The sequence below is a fragment of the Giraffa tippelskirchi genome, chromosome 11, assembly GCF_054371585.1.
Source record: "Giraffa tippelskirchi isolate mGirTip1 chromosome 11, T2T-mGirTip1v1.2.pri, whole genome shotgun sequence".
Taxonomy (NCBI): domain Eukaryota; kingdom Metazoa; phylum Chordata; class Mammalia; order Artiodactyla; family Giraffidae; genus Giraffa; species Giraffa tippelskirchi.
In genome coordinates this window covers 10,353,242-10,378,403 of record NC_137285.1, presented here as the reverse complement: position 1 = coordinate 10,378,403, position 25,162 = coordinate 10,353,242, and the positions used below count along the sequence as shown (strand labels likewise).

Here is a 25,162-nt window from a genome sequence, read left to right as displayed (position 1 = left end):
AAGAACAGTGTTGCATAGGAACCTGGAATGTTAGGTCCATGAATCAAGGTAAATTGAAAGTGGTCATACAGGAGATGGCAAGAGTGAACATTGACATTTTAGGAATATGTGAACTAAAATGGACAGAAATGGGCAAATTTAATTCAGATGACCATTATATCTGCTACTTGGACAAGAATCCCTTAGAAGAAATGGAGTAGCCCTCATAGTCAACAGAACAGTCTGAAATGCAGTCCTTGAATGCAACCTCAAAAAACAGAATAATCTCAGTTCATTTCCAAGGCAAACCTTTCAATATCACAGTAATCCAAGTCTATGCCCCAACCACTAATGCCAAAGAAGCGGAAGTTAAATGATTCTATGAAGACCTACAAGACCTTCGAGAACTAACACCAAAAAAAGATGTCGTTTTCATCATAGGGAAATGGAATGCAAAAGTAGGAAGTCAGGAGATACCTGGAGTAACAGGTAAGTTTGGCCTTGGAGTACAAAATGAAGCAGGACAAAGGCTAACAGAGTTTTGCCAAGAGAACGTGTTGGTCATAGCAAACACCCGCTTCCAACAACACAAGAGATGACTCTGCACATGGGCATCACCAGATGGTCAATATTGCAATTAGATTTACTATATTCTTTGCAGCCAATGATGGAGAAGCTCTACACAATCAGCAAAAACAAGACCGGGAGCTTACTGTGGCTCAGATCATAAACTCCTTATTGAGAAAGTCAGGCTTAAATTGAAGAATGTAGGGAAAACCACTAGGCCATTCAGGTATGACCTAAATCAAATCCCTTACAACTACACAGTGGAAGTGACAAATAGTTTCAAGGGATTAGATCTGATAGAGTACCTGAAGAACTACGGACGGAGGTTCATGACGTTGTACAGGAGGCAGTGATCAAGACATGACATTGTACAGGAGCCAGTGATCAAGACCGTCCCCAAGAAAAAGAAATGCAAAAAGGCAAAATGTTTGTCTGAGGAGGCCTTGCAAATAGCTAACAAAAGAAGAGAAGCTAAAGGCAAAGGAGAAAAGGAAAGATATACCCATCTGAATGCAGAGTTCTAAAGAACAGCAAGGAGAGATAAGAAAGCCTTCCTCAGCGATCAATGCAAAGAAATAGAGGAAAACAATAGAATGGGAAAGACTAGAGATCTCTTCAAGAAAGTTAGAGATATCAAGGGAACATTTCATGCAAGATGGGCACAAAAAAGGACAGAAACGTTATGGACCTAACAGAAGCAGAAGATATTAAGAGGTGTCAAGAATACACAGAATAACTATACAAAAAGAGATGTTAATATCCCAGATGACCTCGATGGTGTGATCACTCACCTAGAGCCAGACATCCTGGAGTGTGAAGTCAAGTGGGCCTTAGGAAGCATCACTACGAACAAAGCTAGTGGAGGTGATGGAATTCCGACTGAGCCACTTCAGATCCTAAAAGATGATGCTGTGAAAGTGCTGCACTCAATATGCCAGCAAATTTGGTAAACTCAGCAGTGGCCACAGGACTGGAAAAGGTCAGTTTTCATTCCAATCCCAAAGAAAGGTGAAGTCAAAGAATGTTCAAACTACCTCACAAATGCACTCATTTCACATGCTAGTAAAGTAATGCTCAAAATCCTTCAAGCTAGGCTTCAACAGAATGTGAACCAAGAGCTTCCAGATGTACAAGCTGGATTTAGAAAAGGCAGAGGAACCAGAGATCAAATTGCCAACATCCGTTGGAGCATAGAAAAAGCTAGAGAATTCCAGAACAGAATCTACTTCTGTGTCATTGATTACGCTAAAGCCTTTGACCGCGTAGATAGATCACAACAAACAGTGAAAAATACTAGACCACCTTAACAGCCCCCTGTGAAACCTGTATGCAGGTCAAGTAGCAACAGTTAGAACCAGACGTGGAATAATGAACTGGTTCAAAATTGGGAAAGGAGTATGTCAGGACTGTGTACTGTCACCCTGCTTGTTTAACTTATATGCAGAGTACATCACGTGAAATGCCGAGCTGGTAGAAACACAAGCTGAAATCAAGATTGCCAGGAAATATGTCAATAACCTCAGATATGCAGATGACACCACGCTTATGGCAGAAAGTGAAGAGGAATTAAAGAACCTCTTGATGAAGGTGAAAGAGGAGAGTGACAAGCTGGCTTAAAACTCAACATTCATAAAAAACGATCAAAAAAAAAAAAAGATCATACATCCGGTTCCATCACTTCATGGCAAATAGATGGGGATACAATGGAAACAGTGACACACTTTATTTTCTTGGGCTGCAAAATCACTGCAGACGGTGACTGCAGCCATGAAATTAAAAGACGCTGGCTCCTTGGAAGGAAAGCAGTGAGAAACCTAGACAGCATATTAAAAAGCAGAGACATTACTTTGCCTTCAAAAGCCCACATAGTCAAAGCTGTGGTTTTTCCAGTAGTCATGTACAGATGTGAGAGCTGGACAGTAAAAAAGGCTGAGCGCCAAAGAATTGATGCCTTTGAACTGTGGTGTTGGAGAAGGCTCTTCAGAGTCCCTTGGACTGCAAAGAAATCAAACCAGTCAATCCTAAAGGAAATCAACCCTGAATATTCATTGGAAGGACTGATGCTGAAGCTGAAGCTCCAGTGCTTTGGCCACCTGATGCAAAGAACTGACTCATTGGAAAATTCCCTGATGCTGGGAAAGATGGAAGGCAGGAGGAAAAGGGGACGACAGGATGAGATGGTTGGATGGCATCACCGACTCAGTAGACATGAGTTTGAGCTACCTCCAGGAGATGGTGAAGGACAGGGAAACCTGGCGTGCTGAGCCTGTGGGGTCGTAAAGAGTCAGACACGGCTGATTGACTGAACAACAGCAAGGAGAAAAAGAAATATTTTAGTTAAAAAGGGAGTATGGCTAGGGACTTCCCTGGTGATTCAGTGACTAAGACTTGGTACTTCAAATGCAAGGGACATGGGTTCAAGCATTCAGTCAGTGGTCAGGGAACTAAAATCCCATATGCTGCTAAGTGCAGTCAAAAAATTAAAAATAAAAAAGAATAAAAACTGGATGGAAAAAGAAACTGTGTTTTTTATTCTTGGATACATTTGATTTTTTCACTTTAAGTCCACATATACTTCTGTAAGAGTGATCCGTGTAATAAAGAGTTAAAGAAAAGGAATAAAAAATGGAAACAACAAAAAAAGGGGAGTATGGCTATAGAAAGGACCTGGAGATCCTGGGAAACAATGAATATGTAATATATCAATTTCAAAACATCTTCCCAGGTGGTGCAGTGGTAAAGAATCCACCGCTAATGCAGGAGACGCAGGAGACATGGATTCGATTCCTGCGTGGGGAAGATCCCCTGGAGTAGGAAATGGCAACCAACTCCAGTATTCTTGCCTAGAGAATTCCATGGACAGAGGGGCCTGGTGGATTACAGTGCATGAGGTCACAAAGAGTTGGACACGACTGAGCACACTCACAAACATCTGCCAGAATTGAAAACTAGCCCCTTGACCCTGGGGCAATTAGGGTCTTCTGACTTATTGGATATAGTCCACCCCACAGAGTCCCAGAAGAAAATAGACTCAATAAATATACCACATGGAACCTGAAGAGATATCTAATCTGAATAGGGTTTTTATTTTTTGTTTTACAAAACTAATTTCTTGAATTCACATTTATAAAAGGCCAACTTAGAACAATGAGTCACATGAACAGTTGTTCTCATATAGTAGGTAGCTGTTGCTTGAAAATCCAAGTGATAATAGTAAATGCAGGTACGAATAGTGGTATATGTCAAACAACTTAGATGAAAGAAGGAATTTCCTGAAAAAGATTCTGGTACCTGGAAAAATTAGCCCAAGACAAGGATGTTGATGTCAATAGGTTCATGTGAAGAGTTCAAATTTAAATGAGGAAAAGCGGTAAGTTATTTAATGTATAATTAAAACCATAAAACCTTAATGACTAAAGTGAGTGATAAAAGTGACAGAATCCCTTCTCCTACAGTAGTATATTTTTATAGAGTATATAATGGTAGAGCCACTGGAGTTATCAATTCCCACTTCACCTTTGTCTCAGTGAGCCTGTCGTTCCCACTCAGTGCTTGAGGTGTTTGATGTATTAGGCTTCTTTCTCCATTGCTTGTCTTATGGCTCTGATTCTTCTTCTTCCTCCTCTTCCTCCTCTTCCTCCTCCTCTTCCTCCTCTTCCTCCTTTTCCGGAGGTTCTGCGATTTCTGGGACAGCCGCTGCTGCGGGAGCCGCTGCTGTGGGAGCCGCTGCTGTGGGAGCCGCTGCTGCAGGAGCCTCTGCTGGTTCCTGTTTTACTTCTTCAGCTTGTTTTTCCTCTTTACAAATCGTGACGACACAAAAAATTGCAACTAGTAATATTAAGATTAAAAATATTATAAGTAATGTGAATAGCGTGTCTAAGAGACTTTTGGGAGTATTTCCAGCTGCATCTTCCTCCGATAAGCTAGTATCCGAAGGGGTGCCACTGTCTACACTACCACCAGTTCCTGGGTTTTTGCAATCAGGAGGGGAAAAACCATCATTGCAATGGCAGTTCTTTTTATTGTTGCAAACTCCTTGCTCGTTACACTGTACCTTTATATCACAATCGTACCCGAGAACACTGACATCTGAGCAGGTGGAATCCACACAGACTTTCCCTGGGGCACAAAGACTGCCCAACCTTGTATTTCCAGAATCAGAGACATCCTTAACACCATAGTTATCCATGGACCAGCAATAGCCATTTTTATAATGGACCTGCAACAATGTATAATTGACTTGGATTGCTGGTAGCTCTTTTACATTTGTACATATAATTTTCCCACAAAATATATTGTTATCTTCACATTTAGTATATGTTGAGTTACTCCCGCTGGAAATACCACAGTTTCCAAATCTGTCTCCTTTACTATTAAATGACCGAAAACATTCTTCTGAAGCAGCTTCTGCAGGAAACCCAAAAATATCACTACACTGAAAATTAGCACTCATGCATACACCCTGAACACAATAGTAACCACCCTGACATACTGAACCATCTTGCTTGTAGGTGTCCTGGGGACACACCCCAGAGGTACCAAGACAAAATTCTGGAAGGTCACATTCTCCTGAAGCAGGACGGCAGCTGCGTCCAGTTGGTTCATACTGGCATGAAATATTACAGCAGGGTCCAGGACTACACAGTGCAGTTGACTTCAGTTTACATGTGTCCTGACAACATGGGTCAACTTCACACTCAGTACCACAGTCACACTGCTCATCTCCTTCTACAATGCCATCGCCACAGCGGGAAGCCCTCCGTAAGCGGCCTTTGTGCCCAGGCTTGTTAAACAGGCAGGCCCCCTTGTGTTCCCAGAGGAACTGGTGGAAGAAGTCAGAGCTGCAGTTGCTGAAGCTGCTTTCTTTAGTGATGTTTTCATGCATGAGGCAGAAGGGCCTATCTTGACAAACGCAGGCCGAATGGTCGTGCCGAATACCCAAGTTGTGTCCAAGCTCATGGACCATGAGTGCTGCAAACAGGAGGACATCCTCGTGGTGGAAGGATTCCACGGCTGCTGCAAAATCACTTGAGCAGGCACCGCTGAGAAATGCCTGCCCCATGTCCTCTTTAGGATGCTGTCCAACGATCATGTGGGCAACATCATGCTTCACACGATGGAAGAGCTTCTCTTGTCTCCAGCTGTTGAAATTCCTGAGTGCAACTTGCAGGTCCATGGGGACCTCTGTGAGGTCCCCCTCAGTCCAGATCTCCATTCCAGCCAGCACCACCTCTGTGTTTATTCCCCTTGTGAAGCTGTTGGCCAGAGCTATGGTGTCCATTACTCTCTGGACTGTCTGATTGACGTCACTGCCCCACATTTGGAACCGCTGGTTGTTGACCACGACAAACATCTCCACGTACTTGGTATGTGACCACAAGTCGGGTGGCACCTGCCAGCTGTGAGGCTTGCTGCTCTCTGGTTGCCGGCTGGTGGACGCCACTTGGCTGTCTTTGGACGTGACGCTACAGGAGACTCGAGCCTCGCGGGCCATGGCGTACAAGACGTGTTCAAACCGTTTGGAAGAGTGCACGGGCTCAATGCCATAGGATTTTTCCTCCTTAATCAGGAGGCCCCTGAGGCCCGAACAAGTGTTGACAGAAACAAAAGAACCTGGGACTCCTTCTATGTAGCCTTCGTAGTGACAGTCGTGCGAGATGAAAGGCGTTTCTTGCCCCAGGATGCCATTGTGGTAGCTGAAGACTGGGAAGTTATCCACAAAATAGTCTCTCTTCGCCGTGAGGTGAATCAGCTGCCTCTGGCCCTGCATAAATAGCATATAGGAGAGCTTTTCCACCTGGTCTTCCCTTCCTGCCACTGTCAGACTCTTGGGAATGACTATTTCATAGGAAGAGTGATATACTGAGCCCAGGTCACAGTACAGGCTTGGCAGAGAAATCAGTACCAAGAATAACAGGATCCCCAACCTGGCACATGAAAGCCCTGGCACCAGGGCCAGCCTCAAGCCCTTCATCCGAGGAGCCCAAGTTTGAAGCACTCTGATAGCCTCAGACATAGCCACTTGCCTTTTCCATAGAGAAGGCAGTATAGAGGCAGAGTCTCTCACAGACGCTGCCACTAACATGGCCCTAGTGAATCAGTTGATGATGCAGGGCCTGTGTCCAGCAGCAGCAGCAGCAGCAGCTGTCCCTGACACACAGACCCTCTGTCACAGGTACTCACTTCAGATCTATGCTGGCTGCACAAAGGGTGGCTCTTGCCTGCCTCTCAGAGGTCAGCCTCTGGCTGTGTCCTTTTTAGTCTTTCGGATCTCTCTGTTATGCTTCAAATAGTGTCTTTTCTCTGCGACTTCCCTCCACACCATCAACTCCACTGCTCCTTTGTTAAGGTCTTTCTGACATTAGGAAGAGCTGTAATCATGAAGAGGGACTGCAAACTCTAAAATGCAAGACTGTACCTTGAGAAAGGAAACAAAACCTCCATGCCTTCCTCAACTGTACCCCAAGGAACACCCCTCCCCCACTCCTGCTATCGTCCGTTGCTCAGCTGACTCCTAATGTTCTAGACCAGGAGGCTTGGAGGTCTTCGGTGGGCACACTCCATTGCCCATTTCCTTTCTGACGCTCTTGTTCTGTGTCACATGGACATTATAACTAGATGTAACATGGCATTATAGATGCAGTGCACAACAGACCAATCTGTTAGATAAAGCCAGTGTGGTGGCTGCATTGTGCCCCCAGATAAACCCCAGTGTGCTGGTCACCCATGGGACAAATGATTGACATTCCCTACTTTTTTAAAACGTCATCAGAATTCAGTTTCTCAAGTTCTCTTTATAACACAGTGTGTATTTATAACACTAAAAGTGTGTATGGGAAATGCCAACAGAGCAGTCTCCCTTTGTGCAGTTATCATGGGAATCTTGGTTGGTAAGTATCTCCAGACCTATTACCATTCTTGGGCTGGTCCTGGCATAGCAGTATCTTAAGACGATGCCTGTTGAAGACTAGGTATCCTCAAGTCTCCCCTGTGTTCGTATATGACTTCCATGTGTTCAGTGGCCACTTCTGTTTGTTCCTCCTTATACACTCTCCCAGGTCTGGAAGAGTGCTGGTCCAAGAGTAGATGAACAAGAATTATTGAATGAATAAATAGCTCCCAGGTGTGGTTGCTGTGCTGTCTCATCTGCTGTATCTTCTGTGTTTCTACTTGGCTTTGTGCCGGCCCTGAGTATCTGTAAATGCCTTCAGAAAAACCCACGAAAACCATGCTGGCACAGACATGATCTCAAAATGTACTTCTTTCTACATTTTGCTGTTCAGTTCACTCTCCTAATTTCTTCTGGCCTCATATTTCACTGAGAAAAATATTCATAGAAGCAATCAAAAGAATACCTCCACATATAAACACTAGCTGAGTCCACCACCTGTATCTGAATGTTCCCCGCACTATCGTGAATAAATTGTCCTTGCTCCAGTCTAAGACGAGTCCTTTTACTTGTGTGTGGAGGGTCCTTCCCTTTTAATTTCTCATGGACTTCACTCTTGCATTTCTTCCTCTCTCTTTTACATCTTCAGCATCTGTTTGTCTGCTGGATCCAGTCTTATTATTTACTGTTATTTCTCACCTTTATGAAACCATCCCTGTCAGCCAACATCACCTTCCAGTCACCATCTAGTTTCTCCTTTTTTCTGTTTTACAATGAAATCCTTTGAAAGAGTGTAGAGACGTTCTGTTCTAATGTGTATCACTCCTTTATTTTCTGAAGTTTTTTAATTTTGATTCGTAACACAGTCACAAAATATGCATAAAACATAAATGTGCTTTTCAGTGAATTAGTAGAGTGAAAACAGTTAAGCCAGACACAAAAGGACAAATATCGTGTGATCTCACAAATATGAGATTCCACAAATACGAAGTTCATAGAGACATGCAGAATACATGTTGCCTGGGGTGGGGTAATAGAGGAATGGGGAGTTCTTGTCTAATGGGTACAGACTTTCAGTTTGGGATGATGAAAAGTTCTGGAAGTGGATATTGATGATGGTTGCACAACAGTACGAATGAACTTAATGCCAATGAACTGTACACTTAAAAATGGTTAAAATGGTTGTTTGATGTTGTGTGTATTTTACTGAAAAAGAGATAAATAGGAAAGGAGGGCAAAGGAGAGAGAGAAATAGCTGTTTAAGTACAACTCTGGTGAGGTAATCTAACTTTTAGCTTCATAGAAGTCATCCACGTGCCATTGCCAATCACATGGCCTCCTGCTTCAGCGAGATCATTATCTTATCTTTATGGTAACTACTTCCTCACCTTCTTGATTGTTTTTGCTTTCTAAATGTGTGCTTCCCAGAATTATGTTATTTTAGTTATCTTTTAATAACAGCTTTATTGAGTTATAAAGTTATATACCAGAATACTCATCCTTCAAAGTGTACTATTGAGAGGTTTGTAGTGTGTTCAGAAAGTTATGCAGTCATCGTCACAAGCAATTTTAGAACAGTTTCCTCATGCCAAAACAAAACTCCTCTGTTCATTCATAGTCACTTTCCATTCTCAGCTCCCTCCAACCCCTGATTACCTACCACTACTCCCTTTTCTGCCTCTATGATTTTTGTCTATTTTGGACAGTCTATAGCAATGGAATCCTGTATTATAGTTCTAGTCTTCTTTGACTGGCTTATTTCACCTGTTTTTCTGCATCATCACTGGAATTTGTTATTTGCCTTTTTGATTGCAGTGGTCCTAGTGGAAGTAAGGGGGTATCTTATTGCAGTTGTGATTTGCACTTAATAATTAGTGGTATTGCAGAGTTTTTCATATTCTTATTACTCATATATATATTCATTAGATAAGTGTCTATTCACATCATTTGCCTTTTTTAAACATGGTGTCTTTTTCTTGTTGAGTTGTAAGAGTTCTTAATATTTCTTGGGGTTAGTCTCCCATCAAGTATATAATTTGTAAATATTTTGTCCCATTCTGTGGGCTTTTTCATTTTCTCAATGGTTATCTCTTAGAGTAGAAAATTATTTCACCTTTCCCTCTGATTTTTTTATTCTGTTAAAACATTCAGAACATAAAATATATCATCTTAATCATTTTTAAGAATACACTTCAATGGTATTAAGTACTGTTAACTGTTGTGCTACCATTACCACTGTCCATCTCCAGAACTCTTTTTATTGTGTAAAAATGAAAGCCTATACTCATTAAGTATAAAAATCCCCATTGTCTCCTTTCCCTCAGCCCCTAGCAACTACTATCCTACTTTCTCTCTGTATGATTTTATTACACAAGTACATCATTTAAGTGGGATCTTACAGTGTTTTATCTTTCTGTAACTAGCTTATTTCACTTAGCATAATGCCCTCAAGATCCGTCCATGTTGTGGCAGTTTGCAGAATTCCCCATCTTTTTTATGGGTGAATAATATTCCATTGTGTGTATAGCCCACCTTTTGCTTCTCCATTCACCCCTCTGTGGGCACTCAGGTTGCTTCCACATTTTAGCTGTTGTGAATAATGCTGCTTTGAACATGGACATACAAATCTCTCTTTGGGATCCTGCTTTCCATTCTTCTGGGCTTATACCTAGAAGTGGACTTGCTGGATCACATGGTCATTCTCGTTTTAATATCTTTCAGGAGCTGCCATACCATTCCACAGCTGCTGTAGCATTTTACCTTCCCGCCAATAGGGCACAAGTGTTCCAGTTTTCTCCACTTCCTCTCCAACACTTGTTCTTTTCTGTTTTCTTTTGTTTTTGTAGTGGTCATGCTAATGGATATGAGGTGGTATCTCATTGTAGTTTAGATTGACATTTCCCTAAGGATGAGTGACATTGAGCATCTTTTCGTATGCGAAAGGCCATTTGTGTATCTTCTTTGGAGAAATTTCCATTTGAGTCCTTTGCACATGTTTTGAATCAGGCTGTTTGGTTTTTTGTTGTTGAGTTTTAGGAGTTTTCGTTAGATATCTTAGATAGTAGTTCCTTATCAGATATATGATTGGCAGCTATTTTCTCTCATTCTGTGGGTGGCCTTTTCACTCAGTGAATATGTAGTAATTTTGGATGCACAAAATTTAAATATATTCCTAAAGTCTATTTTGTCTGTTTTTCTTCTGTTGCCTGTGCTTTTGGTGTCATAGCTGAGAAACCTTTGCCAAATCCAATGCCGTGAAACTTTTGCCTTACGCTTTCTCCTATGAGGTTTATAGGAATACAAGTTTCTCGAATGGGGATTCTCCAGGGACCAGCCAGACACGCAAATTAGTAGTAATGCTATGGGTAGGCTTTTGAGGGAGCGCCACACTGTTCTGTCCTTTCCACCAGGCTGCGTGTCTTCACAGCCATTGTGGTTGAGATGATGCAGTTGAGTTGTACTTGAGATGACTCGTGGGGACCTGAGGAGAAGGCTATGGGAATTAGGGTAGTTAAAAGTTCACACACCTCGCTGCTCTCACCAAGATTCAGCTGTTATGTTGTTCTGTGACTTAGACAGTTTCCACACTTGCAAAAAAGTTGATTTTGACTGTTTTTGTCAGTGTTAACCACTGCTTTTCTGGAGGAGGGGGCTTCTGTAGACCCTTATTTTGACCTTTTGGAAGTGCTTCCCATTTTCCCTCTTCACTTCATATGAAGCCAGATGAATGCAGTGTTAATGTAAAGCCCCTTTAGTTCCACAGTAGTATTTAAGTTTGCTTAGTACTTTTGTGTGCCACTGTGGTTCATTCCTTTCCGTTGCTCTCCTCCTGTATTTCTCTGTGTGGGTCTGTCACAATTGAACGTCCATTGTATTATCTGTGAATACAAGGTGGAGTTCTTTTGGAATACTGTGAATTGTGCTTCTGTGTCCATTATTATCTAGTGAGAGGATGCAGATGTCAGGGTACAAAGGTCAAGGGTATTCAGTATATGCTATTTCAAAATGGCATGCCAGTTTACATTTCTAAAGCAGTTGATGTGAGTTTCCACTGTTCCACAGTAATACTTGGAATTTTCCTTCTTCTGTAGTCAGTCTTGTGAGTGGATAGTGATATCTCTCTTCGGCTAGATAATCTGCATTTCTCTGAATAGTAAAGAGGTCAAACACTTTCACAAATGGTTTTGGGCCCATGTTTTATATTTTGACTCCACTGGAATAAGCTTTCACCCCCATGCATCCATCCAAACTGCCAACTCCAGGATGTCAGTGGATAAACAGTTCTCCATTGTCAAATCAAATGATCAACACGGGGCCCTCAGGCTATGGACCTACTAGCAGCATTTAAAAGATAATAGGTGTCGTTTGCAGTAATATGAGTGGACCTAGAGAGAGTCATGATGGACAGGGAAGCCTGGTGTGCTGCAGTCCATGGGGTTGCAAAGAGTCAGACACGACTGAGCAACTGAACTGAACTGAGAGAAGTAAATCAGTCAGAGAAGGAGAAATATCATATGACATCCCTTTTATGTGGAATCTAAAATGATACAAGTGAAATTATAAAGCAGAAACAGATTTGCAGATTTAGTAAAGGAACTTATAATTGCCAGGGGAGAGCTGTGGGGAGAAGGGATAGTTAGGGAGTTTGAGATGGACATGTACACACTGCTGTATTTAAAATAGGTAACCAACAAGGACCTGCTATATAGCACGTGGAACTCTGCTCAACGTTATGTGGCAGCCTGGATGGGAGGGGAGTTTGGGGGTTGAAATGGATACATGTATATGTACCACTGAATCCTGTTCACCTGAAACTATCACAGCATTGTTAATCTGCTATACCCCAATACAAAATAAAAAGTTAAAAAACACAAACAAAAAAGATAATGGGTGTATTCTGACTTACTTTTTATAAGAGTAACTGTCTGCTGGGTGGAAAATAGGCTCTTGTGTGAGAAGAGACCAGTTAAAAACTTTTGGAGTTGTCTAGGAGGGGGTGATGGTAATTTACAGTGCACTGGAGAGTTGAAGGTGGTGGTAACGGGTTAGTTTGGATATGTGTTGAAGGTAGGGCCAAGAGAATTCATAGATGCCCTGAGTTTGTGATTCTGAAAGCTCAGCTTCCCTGTACCCTGATGCCAGATCAAATCTCAAAGACAGAGTTTTGGGTGAAGTAGAAAAGAGAAGCTTTATTGCTTTGGCAGGCAAAGGGGAACACAGTGAGCTAATGCCCTCAAAACCAAATGTCCTAACTTGGGGAAGACAGTGACAAGTTTTATAGTAATTGTTCAAAGGGGGCATGGTCAGCTCAGAGGCATTCTTCTGGTGGGTTGGTGGTGAGGTAAGTAGGAGTCCACATCACTGACCTTCAGGTCCAACTCATCTGGTGTCTACATGCTATAGGCAATATACCATCATTAATCATTAACTTCTCCCACCTCAAGAGGGCTTCAGTATCTGCAAAACAGCTCAAAGATACTGTTGTGTGTATCCTTTGATGGGGAAACAGAACCTTGCCCCAAGGCTGCTCTTGACTGTTTTTCCTTAGTCTCTCATTCCCACCCTCCCCTAATAAGCAACTGTTCGAATCTGTCTATTGGAACTCGGGGAAGGTCCTGCAGGCTGACAGAATGCTGTTTCCTGTCATCAAAGCAATGGGGGACACAAAGGCCTTGTGCCCAGGAGCCCTACAGGGCCCTGCACTGTATCATTGGTAGAGTAAAAGTCCTCTAGAAACACATTCTTCTCTTGGTTTTCAGGGCAACACTCTCTCTTAGTGGTGCCCATACCATACTGGCCAATATTTCTCTCACTTCTTTCCTGAATTCTCCTCATCTCATCACCATCTACACAGAGGGCACCTTGCGGCTCAATCCTCACTGGGTCCTCGGATCTCTTCTCTTCCCTGGCTGTACTTGCTCCCTTGGCAGTGTCACCTGGTCCCATTGCTTGGGATATCATCTGAACACTGACAACCATCACATTAAGAGAAGTCTGGCTGACTTCTCTTCTGAAGTCCAGACTCAGTCATCTTACTGCCAAGCTGACGTGCCCACATGGGTGTTTAATGGGCATCTCAAACTGAATGTGTCTGGTGTGTGCTCTCTCCACACTCATCCCCATCTCAGTAAAGGGCAACTCTCTTTTCAGTTGCTCAGTACAGCCATCCTCCTAAAAGTTTCCAACATTGCCTGCTTGGCAAATCACAGGAGTATCTAAGGGTTCTCCGCTTCTGCCTTTCCCCTGTCTCTGCCTGTTCCTGACTGCCATAGCAGATGGGGTGATCCTTCAGTGCTTCACAGCTCTGTTCACTCCTTTGCTTAAACCCTTCCCTTCTTCCCATCTCTGCTGAAATGAAAACATAATTCCTTTCCAAGTCTTCATGTGTCTGGTCTCCTCTCAGCCCTCACACTACTCTCCGTGATGTTCACTGTGTCCAGATATACTGACCTCCTTGCTGTTCTTCAAACATGCCAGGCAGGCTCCCATTTCAAGGCCTTTTCACTTAGAGTTCCCTCTCCCTGGTTTGCTCTTCACCCTGATACCTGCAGAGCTTCTTCCCTCACTTTCTGCATGTCTCTCCTCCAGCATCACCTTACCAGACAAGACTTCTCTGACCATTGGCCTAAAATAGCACTCTACAGTAATAGCATCACTCTTGTTCCCCTTGCACGACTTCATGGCGTTCCATCACACACATCACAGCCTGGCACATTGTGTAGTTTTCTGTTTATTTGTGTCAGTTTTGTAGGTTTTAAAATTTTCATGGGATCAGAGACTTGGTCTTATTGCCTACCATTTCCACAGTAATAGAACAGTTCATAGATGAAGACTTTAGCAGCTAAATGAATGACTGAATGAATGTGTGATTAGAGGCAGCGGCAACAAGTCTCATTTTCTTATTAAAATGAGACTTGTAAAAGAATGAAACTAGAACACTTTCTAACACCATACACAAAAATAAACTCAAAATGGATTAAAGATCTAAACGTAAGATCAGAAACTATAAAACTCCTAGAGGAAAACATAGGCAAAACACTCTTCGACGTAAACCACAGCAGGATCCTCTATGACCCACCTCCAAGAATATTGGAAATAAAAGCAAAAATAAACAAATAGGACCTAATTAAAATTAAAAGCTTTTGCACAACAGAGGAAACTATGAGCAAGGTGAAAAGACAGCCTTCAGAATGGGAGAAAATATAGCAAACGAAGCAATGGACAAAGAATTAATCTCAAAAATATAAAAGCAACTCCTGCAGCTCAATTCCAGAAAAATAAATGACCCAATCAAAAAGTGGGCCAAAGAACTAAACAGACATTTCTCCAAAGAAGACATACAGATGGCTAACAAACACATGAAAAGATGCTCAACATCACTCATTATTAGAGAAATGCAAATCAAAACCAGAATGAGGTACCATTTCACACCTGTCAGAATAGCTGCTATCCAAAAGTCTACAAGCAATAAATGCTGGAGAGAGTGTGGAGAAAAGGGAACCCTCTTACTGTTGGTGGGAATGCAAACTAGTACAGCCACTATAGAGAACAGTGTGGAGATTCCTCAAAAAACTGGGAATAGAACTGCCATATGACCCAGCAATCCCACTGCTGGGCATACACACTGAGGAAACCAGAATTTAAAGAGACACGTGTACCCCAATGTTCATCACAGCACTGTTTATAATAGCCAGGACATGGAAGCAGCCTAGATGCCCATTAGCAGACGAATGGATAAGGAAGCTGTGGTACATATACACAATGGAATATTACTCAGCCATTAAAAAGAATACATTCGAATCAGTTCTAATGAGGTGGATGAAAATGGAGCCTATTATACAGAGTGAAGTAAGCCAGAAAGAAAAACACCAATACAATATACTAACACATATATATGGAATTTAGTCAATTGGTAAAGATAACCCTGTATGCAAGACAGCAAAAGAGACACAGATATATAGAACAGTATTATGGATTCTATGGGAAAGGGCGAGGGCGGGATGATATGGGAGAATGGCATTGAAGCATGTAAATTATCATATGTGAAACGAATCGTCAGCCCAGGTTCGATGCATGATACAGGGTGCTCGGGGCTGGTGCACCGGGATGACCCGGAGGGATGGGATGGGGAAGGAGTTGGGAGGGGGGTTCTGGAAGGGGAACACATGTACACCCATGGTGGATTCATGTCAGTGTATGGCAAAACAAATACAATATTGTAAAGTTAAAAAATAGATAAACTAATTAAAAAAAAAAATTGGACGTCTGTAGAAAGCATCAAGCTTGGCCACCAAGCTGTCCGGGGCCATTTACATGTTAAAGATTGAAGTTAGTCAGAAGAGGGAGGAAGCTGGAATCCTTGACTTAGATTGCTTTGAATGCCACCGTGATCTTGAGGAAAACAATAAAGTCCCCATCACTCTTACCCACAACTGCGCCCAAGGCAGTGACTGCCCCACTAGCCAGATCTTGTTCCTCAGCCCCAGGGATGTACGATTGAGTAGGGGAAATAGAGTATGTTTGCAGATGGTGATATGGTCGGTCAGAATGCCATCGATGTAAAGGAAATTCAGTATGATGACTTGATAGTGGCTAAATCGTATCACTGCTGAGTAGCTTAGAATTAACAATACTGTCTTACATCCATCATCACATTTGATTTTATATCATCTCAGAATTTATTTGAGCACCTGCTGTATGCCAGATACTGCACTGGATACCAGCACTTACGTGATCTAATTGAATCTCCCAGTTACGCTGTGTGGTTGAGAACCTTGGTGTGGTTATCCAACTGAGGCAGAAACCCAGGCCTAAGGTTAGTGAAGTTCCACATCTTAGACCAATCAGCCAGAAAGTAACACTTGGGACTTGGGGACATGGAATATGAAAGCCCTCAATCAGAAGAAAGGCAATATTATCCTTTATGAAAAGGCTGTTTTTCACTCTCAGAAATTTTTTCCCAGTTGGATTTGTTAGGCTTGAAGAACACAAGACCTCAAGCTAACACAGCACTCATGCTCTTAGCTCCAAGGAGAAGAAGGGAGCTCTGACATTGCCTTAGGAAAGCTATCCTACTCTTTTCTCTTATGCTTGAGTTGTTTTGGGAAACATTTTTAGGGGTTTACATGGGTTATAAAAACAGCTAATGGGACAATAAAGTTGATTAGAAATGGTATCTGTTCTTGGAAAAACTCTAGAATAAGACTAATAGATTTTTCTTTAGGTGTGTTGTTATATAAAATGTAAATTCTTCAATGCAGACTCTCGGTAGTTGGGGGAATTTAACATATATATATATATATATTATTTTATTGCAGCAGTTTTAGTTTTCCAATAGAGATTTCTGTCTGTGAGCTTTCCTTAGATCATGAAGGTCAGTTACCTCAAAGTTGAAATGCATTCTCATTTTTAAAAAGCAAAGAATTAATCGGTACCTTTTGCTTTATTTAGCATATTTATTTTCATTTCTGTATTTTTATAGTGACCTAATTTATCCATGGAATGGTAAAGGATGGCTTTGGGCTGATAAGGGGTAAAGGATGGCTTTAGGCAGATAAAGATGGCTTTGGGCAGTGGAAGACATGAGGGAGAGCTTTTTCTCCTGTTCCCTGGCACTGACATTATGCCTTTTTTGTTTCTACTTTTCATGTGAAATCATCTGCAGCCAGCTCGTGATTGTTAGATGACTGAAAATGCATTACTGGAATAAATTGTAGTTTTGGAGTTTATTCCTTTTGTATGCTATATGGTTTTCTTTCCGTTTCCTTGCCAACAGAAGAGTATGTCCAGAATTTGAGATTCTGAGAACATGCTCCGTGAGTAAAAACACATTTCTCACTCTCCAGGTACCTTGGAAACTTCACTTGACCATAAGGATGCATATATGCTCCTTGTTCTACAGAAAACAACCACTTGATGATCTGTTTCAGGCTGACTTCCTTATAGGCTCTTCCCAAGAGTATCCTCAGAGGGAACCCATGTTTTCATTAAAAAAAAATGGAGGTATGCAGGAGCAGTTTCAAGAGCCTCACTGGAGCTGTGACAGTTATGAACTTATTAGGGGAAGGGAAGGGGAAGGTAATTCAGTGGAAACAAGGCAATGATCAAAAGCCCAGAGTGGAAAGTGACCATGGTATGTAGTGAGGACAGAGGTTCTTCCTGTTAGACATACCGATATGAGGAAATACTTGTTTTCAAAAGTCGTGGGAGACAGTGGTTAGACAAAGACAGGAGGTTGCAATTGTCACAGTCCTTTAACGTTTCACCAAGTTTATATTTTCTGCCCTAGATAATGGGGGCAGGGTCCAGGGGTCCCTGGAGGTGAGAGGGGCAATGCGAGTTCCTGAACTCCAGGCTGGCAATAAAATCAGTGTCTGGGAAATCACAGGTCAGATGGTAGATTGGCCAGGAAGATAGATTACAGCAATGAAACAGGCATGAGGTTGCAAACACTTGGTCAGCCATGATTCCACCTCTGATGTTTTCTTTTGGAATATTTAAAAAAATATTTTCTACCTGAGAGAGGAGTTACCATGGCTTTGTTATTCACAGAGTGATTTGTTACCCTCATGTATTTCATTCTGGCATAACCTCCTTACATAACCTCCTATGTAAGATTTTCATAGTTTTATTGAATAATAAAAGTGGTATTTTATCTGTCTTTCCTAGTCTTCCCTCCTGCACAGAATTTTAAAACTGAATGTCCAGAAGCATGGGGAATTTTATTTTTAAAGAGTCAGCCATTTGCAATCATCCTTGAAGGAAACCTGCTCTGGGTTTTGAGAAAACCTTTTGGTAAGCGCATTTGCCCAAAGGAAACACCAAAACTGTACTCTGAACTGAAGTTAGTAAACACAAGAAGGTTTTTTTTAATTTTTTAACACATTTTCAAAAAATTTTGCAAACTAATATAAAACTTTATTTTGTGCAGAATCGCATCCCTGAGAGGTTGATGATATCACCCCTGTTTATAAATCTTTTTTTTTTTTCCTTCATCTGAGCCCAGAGAAGAGAGTGGAATTTGACTTCAGGTTATGAGGACATCCCCAAAAGCACTCTTACATGGACAAGAAGAGAGGTCAGGTTAGGGATATCCAAAGAGAGAACCTATCCAAGTCTCCCTGTGAGCGTTAATACTGGCTACATCAAAATTTCGCTGTAATTTCCCTCCTTCTCCCTCCCTGCCAGCCCAGAGCCTGAACGTGTCTATGCTTTGCAAAGCTAAGGGAAGGGCTTTGATCTCCACTGGCCGCAGGGAGCACAGGGAGGCAGCAGCCACCCAGGGAAGGCAGATAAAGGATAGCAAGAAGTCACTGTCAGAATATGCTGGGGCAGTGACTGGCTGGGTCACGAGTCGCTGCCAACACAGATTATTGGAAAGTGTATTGGCATTTCTCAGAGTCCCCCAAACCGAACGGGCCAGAGAATGCATTTAGCAGAGGCTGCTAAGTCACTTCAGTTGTGTCCGACTCTGTGCGACCCCATAGATGGCAGCCCACCAGGCTCCCCTGTCCCTGAGATTCTCCAGGCAAGAACACTGGAGTGGGTTGCCATTTCCTTCTCCTTAGCAGAGGCAGTCGCACAAAATACAGAACACTGAACCTTGAACCTAGAGCATTCCGAAGCAGGTTACCCTGTCTTCTCTCTCCTGCCCACATTAAAACTGGTCACTTCCCTCCTGTAGTCTACCCTAAAGAGCTTCAGCCTTCAATCCCCAAACTGTGGAGTTTCCACGCATTTTAAGATTCACCTGACAACTTATAAATCTGTTCTTTTTTTTTTTTATCATTCTTTCAGAAGAAGTTTATTTAAAGAGCTGTCCTAACCTTTGTTTCCTGCCTGTAAATCTTGAGGGTTGATTGTAAAGACAGCAACTAAAAATTTTAAAATCTATACAGCTTCCGTATTTGCTTAATTTTGTTGTCAAATATTGTGAAATCCTAAATAAGTTTTATTGATTGATTCTCAATTATCTACCTGACTTTTGGTTTTTAAAGGGCACCTTTAAGTTAGCTAAGCATAAGTACCCTGTACCTAAATCAGGATTCCCTTCTGTTTCTTCAGTTTTTTTAAAAGACTGATGCTTACTAGGTTTTATTATAGTCATCAGCATGTGCACTTAGGAAGGCTACCACCTCTGTTCTGCACTGGAGTGCTTCTCAGCAGAAATCCTCCACATCTTTTTCAGAAGTCTCTAATGACAGGTTTACCTTTGGAGGCCTTCAGTTACCCAGTTTCACTCTTGTTCTCAAAGCCACTACCAACTAATAGTGTGCTTTCACATGAATCTTGACCTTCTGGCATACAATGTCTAGAGATTTGGTTACCAGCAAATCTTGTGGCCTGGAAATTTACATAACTGAAGGCTTGAATTTGGATTTTGCTCTGAAGTTTGGCTTTGTTCCACCAGAAGTAATTAGCATCAGCTTCTTGAAAGCCTAAGCCAGGTCTTACCTTTCTTTTGTTTGCTTCCCCCGCCCCCCTGCCCCTCACATTAGGAATGGGCAGTTAGAAAAGGGATTCAGCAAATGTACCATCAAAGACTGATGCTCTGGAAATTTCTCAAGGCTGGGAATACTTAACCTGTAGCAACGCAACACAACTCCTGAGAAAGGTTTCATCTGTGTTCTGTCTAAGAACTAGCAAGGATATCCACTTACATTACCATCTTATTTTAGGGTTGGCTCTGGTAAAGTCATTCACTTGGTCAACATTTCCTGAGCACCTAAGGTGATCTGGGCCCTCGGAGCTGAATAGGACATAAACCTATCACTCCATGATGGCAGGATGTAATAAGGGAAAAGATTCTTTCATCAATAATAACTACACAGTGTGGTAAGTTCATGATAGAGATCAACATTCACTTGTAAGTCTTCTGTTTCATTAGAGTCACTGAGAAAGAAGTCACATCCTGGGCAATTAAGGATATATCAGTTCCCTCTCCCTTTTTTTTTTTTTTTTTTGACTAAAGGAAAAGACTCATGAGGAAGTGGAGAATGTAGACTCTGTCATACTTGGGCAGAATGCAGTCCAGTTCTAGGGCAAAACTCTCTGATCTCTAGTTCTTCGTGGACAACATGGAGGTCTGATAGGGTAAATGGGATGCTTAAGAATTAATGTAAAGTAGGTGTCTTGCACAGAATGAGTAATGTTATGTAATACACACTTTGTGTTCTCTTTACACACAATTGACTCCCCTCCAAAGCTCTGTTTGTTTGGACTGTCAGTCGACAATATGTTAACTTAAAAAGGAAATAAGAAATAAATATAATAAGTGAAGTAGAAAAACAGAAAGAAAAAAGAATAATCAGTACTTCCAACTGAACTCCACAGGTTGCTTCCTTTCCCCCATGAACGCAGACACAGAGTGATCAGACCACTCTGGATCAATTGTAGCTTCCTCTAAAGCAAACTGGAAGAAACAGGTAATAGGCTCCATAAAGCCCATAAAACATGTAGTGGTACCTTATCTGAAAACAAATATTTACCTACTTTTTCATTTAAACATTTATTTAATGAATAAGGACGTCCCTGGTGGCTCATATAGTAAAGTGTCTGCGTACAATGCGGGAGACTCAGGTTCAATCCCTGGGTTGATAAGATCCCCTGGAGAAGAAAATGGCAACCCACTCCAGTACCCTTGCCTGGAAAATCCCATGGATGGAGGAGCCTGGTAGGCTACAGTCCATGGGGTTGCAAAGAGTCGGACAGTATATTAATGAATATACTTCTAAAAGCAAATTAGAGAAACAAATCATATAAATAACTTTCTTAACGTAATATGTAATTGTGAATGAGGTGAAAAAACAAAGATAGCAGTGTGTATACCCACATACACATACACTCATGTGCGCTCACGCACACAGATAAGATGTTAGGTTAAGCAATAGATGGAATATGGCATTCGCTGGAAAACAGAGGAAGTCCAATTTGCCGTACTAAGAAGAGATATTGATAAGAATAATCCATGAGAAAAGTGTAATTTAAATGAGTTTCATGAAATGGGAAAATGGGAAAAAGTAAAGCATTGTCTTTTCAATAACTTTACACATGTAATATAATGAGTTACTAAAATAATTTCTTTCTAAACAAGAAAAATCCCTCCTCCCACATTTGGACATTTGTGTAGACTGTAGAGTCCCAATCAGAGCCTGTGCAGCTGTCAGTGCCCACAGCACGTTGCTCAGCTGACCTCCTTCGTACCCAACGTATCGGGAGTTTGCTATGTTAGGACTTCTTCCTAGCACTACTCATTTTCTGCACCTGGTTCTTCCACTTTTCTGACTGCCTCCTCTATTTGAACAGCTTCTTCTTCGGGTTCTTCTAGGTCCTCTTGTGAGCACTGTGACATATCCTTTCTAGCCCCAAAACTGGCAGCAATAACTAGAGCTAAAAACATTGCCAAGAGAAAAAGGGGGACTATGTACAGTATCTTGTGAAGGCTTTGGCTTTCATCTTTATTTTCACTGTTTCTGCCAAAATTACCAACATCTGCAGCATGACTTTTGCTTTCCTCTACACTTGGATTACTGTCAACACTGTCCCTTGGTTTACCAGGGGAGCCACTGTCTATACTACCCCCATTTCCGGGAGTTTTGCAGTCAGGGGGAGCATAGCCATCCTCACAATGGCAGTGCCTAAAATTGTTGCAAACTCCTCTCCCATTACATGTCTCTGCTGACAGGCAGTCATACTGGAGCACAGCATAATGGCTACAGGAGTGGTTCATGCAGACTTTGTGTGGGGCACAGAGAGTGCCAGTGTGCGCGTCTCCATCATCAGGGATATCAGCAGTATCATAGGCATCCATGCTCCAGCACCAGTCATCTTTGTGAGCGACCTGGATCAGTGTATGATTGGGTTTGATTTGTGGTATCTGTCTAACATTTGTACATATAAGTTTCCCACAAAATACGTTATCATCTGCACACTTCAGATATGTTAACCTCGGTGAGCTGGTGGTACCACAGTTTCCAAACCGGTCCCCTCTTGTGTTCATTGAAACGTAACAGTTTTCTGGGGCAGACCTTGCAGGGGACCCGTATATATCCATGCATTGATTGTCAGGGTTCTTACAGCGACCTCTAGCACAGTAGTGAATTCTGTCACACATTGTGCCATCTAGCTTATAGCTGTCTCTGGGACACTCTCCCGAGGAACCATTACAATACTCTGGGAGGTCGCACTCTCCCAAAGCAGCACGGCACATGAATCCCTTATATCTCAGGTGACATTTATCACAGCAGAGTCCATCACTACACTCTGCATCCTCTCTCAGCATGCATGTGGTGTCACAGCATGGGTGCACTTCACACTTAGAACCACAGTCACACTGCTCATCTCCTTCTACAATGCCATCGCCACAGCGGGAAGCCCTCCGTAAGCGGCCTTTGTGCCCAGGCTTGTTAAACAGGCAGGCCCCCTTGTGTTCCCAGAGGAACTGGTGGAAGAAGTCAGAGCTGCAGTTGCTGAAGCTGCTTTCTTTAGTGATGTTTTCATGCATGAGGCAGAAGGGCCTATCTTGACAAACGCAGGCCGAATGGTCGTGCCGAATACCCAAGTTGTGTCCAAGCTCATGGACCATGAGTGCTGCAAACAGGAGGACATCCTCGTGGTGGAAGGATTCCACGGCTGCTGCAAAATCACTTGAGCAGGCACCGCTGAGAAATGCCTGCCCCATGTCCTCTTTAGGATGCTGTCCAACGATCATGTGGGCAACATCATGCTTCACACGATGGAAGAGCTTCTCTTGTCTCCAGCTGTTGAAATTCCTGAGTGCAACTTGCAGGTCCACGGGGACCTCTGTGAGGTCCCCCTCAGTCCAGATCTCCATTCCAGCCAGCACCACCTCTGTGTTTATTCCCCTTGTGAAGCTGTTGGCCAGAGCTATGGTGTCCATTACTCTCTGGACTGTCTGATTGACGTCACTGCCCCACATTTGGAACCGCTGGTTGTTGACCACGACAAACATCTCCACGTACTTGGTATGTGACCACAAGTCGGGTGGCACCTGCCAGCTGTGAGGCTTGCTGCTCTCTGGTTGCCGGCTGGTGGACGCCACTTGGCTGTCTTTGGACGTGACGCTACAGGAGACTCGAGCCTCGCGGGCCATGGCGTACAAGACGTGTTCAAACCGTTTGGAAGAGTGCACGGGCTCAATGCCATAGGATTTTTCCTCCTTAATCAGGAGGCCCCTGAGGCCCGAACAAGTGTTGACAGAAACAAAAGAACCTGGGACTCCTTCTATGTAGCCTTCGTAGTGACAGTCCTGCGAGATGAAAGGCGTTTCTTGCCCCAGGATGCCATTGTGGTAGCTGAAGACTGGGAAGTTATCCACAAAATAGTCTCTCTTCGCCGTGAGGTGAATCAGCTGCCTCTGGCCCTGCATAAATAGCATATAGGAGAGCTTTTCCACCTGGTCTTCCCTTCCTTCCACTGTCAGACTCTTGGGAATGACTATTTCATAGGAAGAGTGATATACTGAGCCCAGGTCACAGTACAGGCTTGGCAGAGAAATCAGTACCAAGAACAACAGGATCCCCAACCTGGCACATGAAAGCCCTGGCACCAGGGCCAGCCTCAAGCCCTTCATCCGAGGAGCCCAAGTTTGAAGCACTCTGATAGCCTCAGACATAGCCACTTGCCTTTTCCATAGAGAAGGCAGTATAGAGGCAGAGTCTCTCACAGACGCTGCCACTAACATGGCCCTAGCGAATCAGTTGATGATGCAGGGCCTGTGTCCAGCAGCAGCAGCAGCAGCAGCTGTCCCTGACACACAGACCCTCTGTCACAGGTACTCACTTCAGATCTATGCTGGCTGCACAAAGGGTGGCTCTTGCCTGCCTCTCAGAGGTCAGCCTCTGGCTGTGTCCTTTTTAGTCTTTCGGATCTCTCTGTTATGCTTCAAATAGTGTCTTTTCTCTGCGACTTCCCTCCACACCATCAACTCCACTGCTCCTTTGTTAAGGTCTTTCTGACATTAGGAAGAGCTGTAATCATGAAGAGGGACTGCAAACTCTAAAATGCAAGACTGTACCTTGAGAAAGGAAACAAAACCTCCATGCCTTCCTCAACTGTACCCCAAGGAACACCCCTCCCCCACTCCTGCTATCGTCCGTTGCTCAGCTGACTCCTAATGTTCTAGACCAGGAGGCTTGGAGGTCTTCGGTGGGCACACTCCATTGCCCATTTCCTCTCTTCTGACGCTCTTGTTCTGTGTCACATGGACATTATAACTAGATGTAACATGGCATTATAGATGCAGTGCACAACAGACCAATCTGTTAGATAAAGCCAGTGTGGTGGCTGCATTGTGCCCCCAGATAAACCCCAGTGTGCTGGTCACCCATGGGACAAATGATTGACATTCCCTACTTTTTTAAAACGTCATCAGAATTCAGTTTCTCAAGTTCTCTTTATAACACAGTGTGTATTTATAACACTAAAAGTGTGTATGGGAAATGCCAACAGAGCAGTCTCCCTTTGTGCAGTTATCATGGGAATCTTGGTTGGTAAGTATCTCCAGACCTATTACCATTCTTGGGCTGGTCCTGGCATAGCAGTATCTTAAGACGATGCCTGTTGAAGACTAGGTATCCTCAAGTCTCCCCTGTGTTCGTATATGACTTCCATGTGTTCAGTGGCCACTTCTGTTTGTTCCTCCTTATACACTCTCCCAGGTCTGGAAGAGTGCTGGTCCAAGAGTAGATGAACAAGAATTATTGAATG

The 25,162-nt window shown here is 42.8% G+C and overlaps 3 protein-coding genes across 19 annotated transcripts in view; 1 reads left to right on the top strand and 2 right to left on the bottom strand.

Moving 5' to 3' along the window:
- The window catches only part of TMEM116 (transmembrane protein 116), a 155,152-nt gene that overhangs the window by 62,092 nt on the left and 67,898 nt on the right, over nucleotides 1-25,162 (top strand). For 4 of the 17 annotated variants that reach the window (XR_014069987.1, XR_014069981.1, XM_081546274.1 and 1 more), the window contains 2 exons: nucleotides 16,111-16,250; nucleotides 17,100-17,162. The exons of 4 other annotated variants lie outside the window; for them this stretch is intronic. Coding sequence is in view for 11 of the 13 variants with exons in the window: in XM_081546274.1 (XP_081402400.1) it covers nucleotides 16,111-16,230 (120 nt within the window). In the remaining 2 variants the exon portion in view is untranslated. Of the gene's footprint in view, nucleotides 1-3,271; nucleotides 4,046-7,604; nucleotides 7,987-16,110; nucleotides 16,251-17,099; nucleotides 17,163-17,280; nucleotides 18,096-25,162 lie in introns of those variants that run through there. 9 more of the 17 variants (XM_081546276.1, XM_081546273.1, XM_081546277.1 and 6 more) reach the window with 5 other exon arrangements.
- On the bottom strand, nucleotides 3,612-7,028 carry LOC145527891 (disintegrin and metalloproteinase domain-containing protein 1a-like). Its single transcript, XM_081546238.1, has one exon. It carries the CDS (start codon nucleotides 6,629-6,631, stop codon nucleotides 4,142-4,144), a length of 2,490 nt encoding a protein of 829 aa, XP_081402364.1. The 5' UTR covers nucleotides 6,632-7,028; the 3' UTR covers nucleotides 3,612-4,141.
- Nucleotides 21,198-24,534, bottom strand: LOC145527892 (disintegrin and metalloproteinase domain-containing protein 1a-like). The gene has a single exon (XM_081546239.1). The coding sequence runs from the start codon at nucleotides 24,135-24,137 to the stop codon at nucleotides 21,681-21,683; it is 2,457 nt and encodes an 818-aa protein (XP_081402365.1). The 5' UTR covers nucleotides 24,138-24,534; the 3' UTR covers nucleotides 21,198-21,680.

Excerpts from the sequence above, each read along its gene's own strand:
- LOC145527892 (XM_081546239.1), bottom strand. The coding sequence starts at position 24,137 with ATGTTAGTGGCAGCGTCTGTGAGAGACTCTGCCTCTATACTGCCTTCT.
- LOC145527891 (XM_081546238.1), bottom strand. The coding sequence starts at position 6,631 with ATGTTAGTGGCAGCGTCTGTGAGAGACTCTGCCTCTATACTGCCTTCT.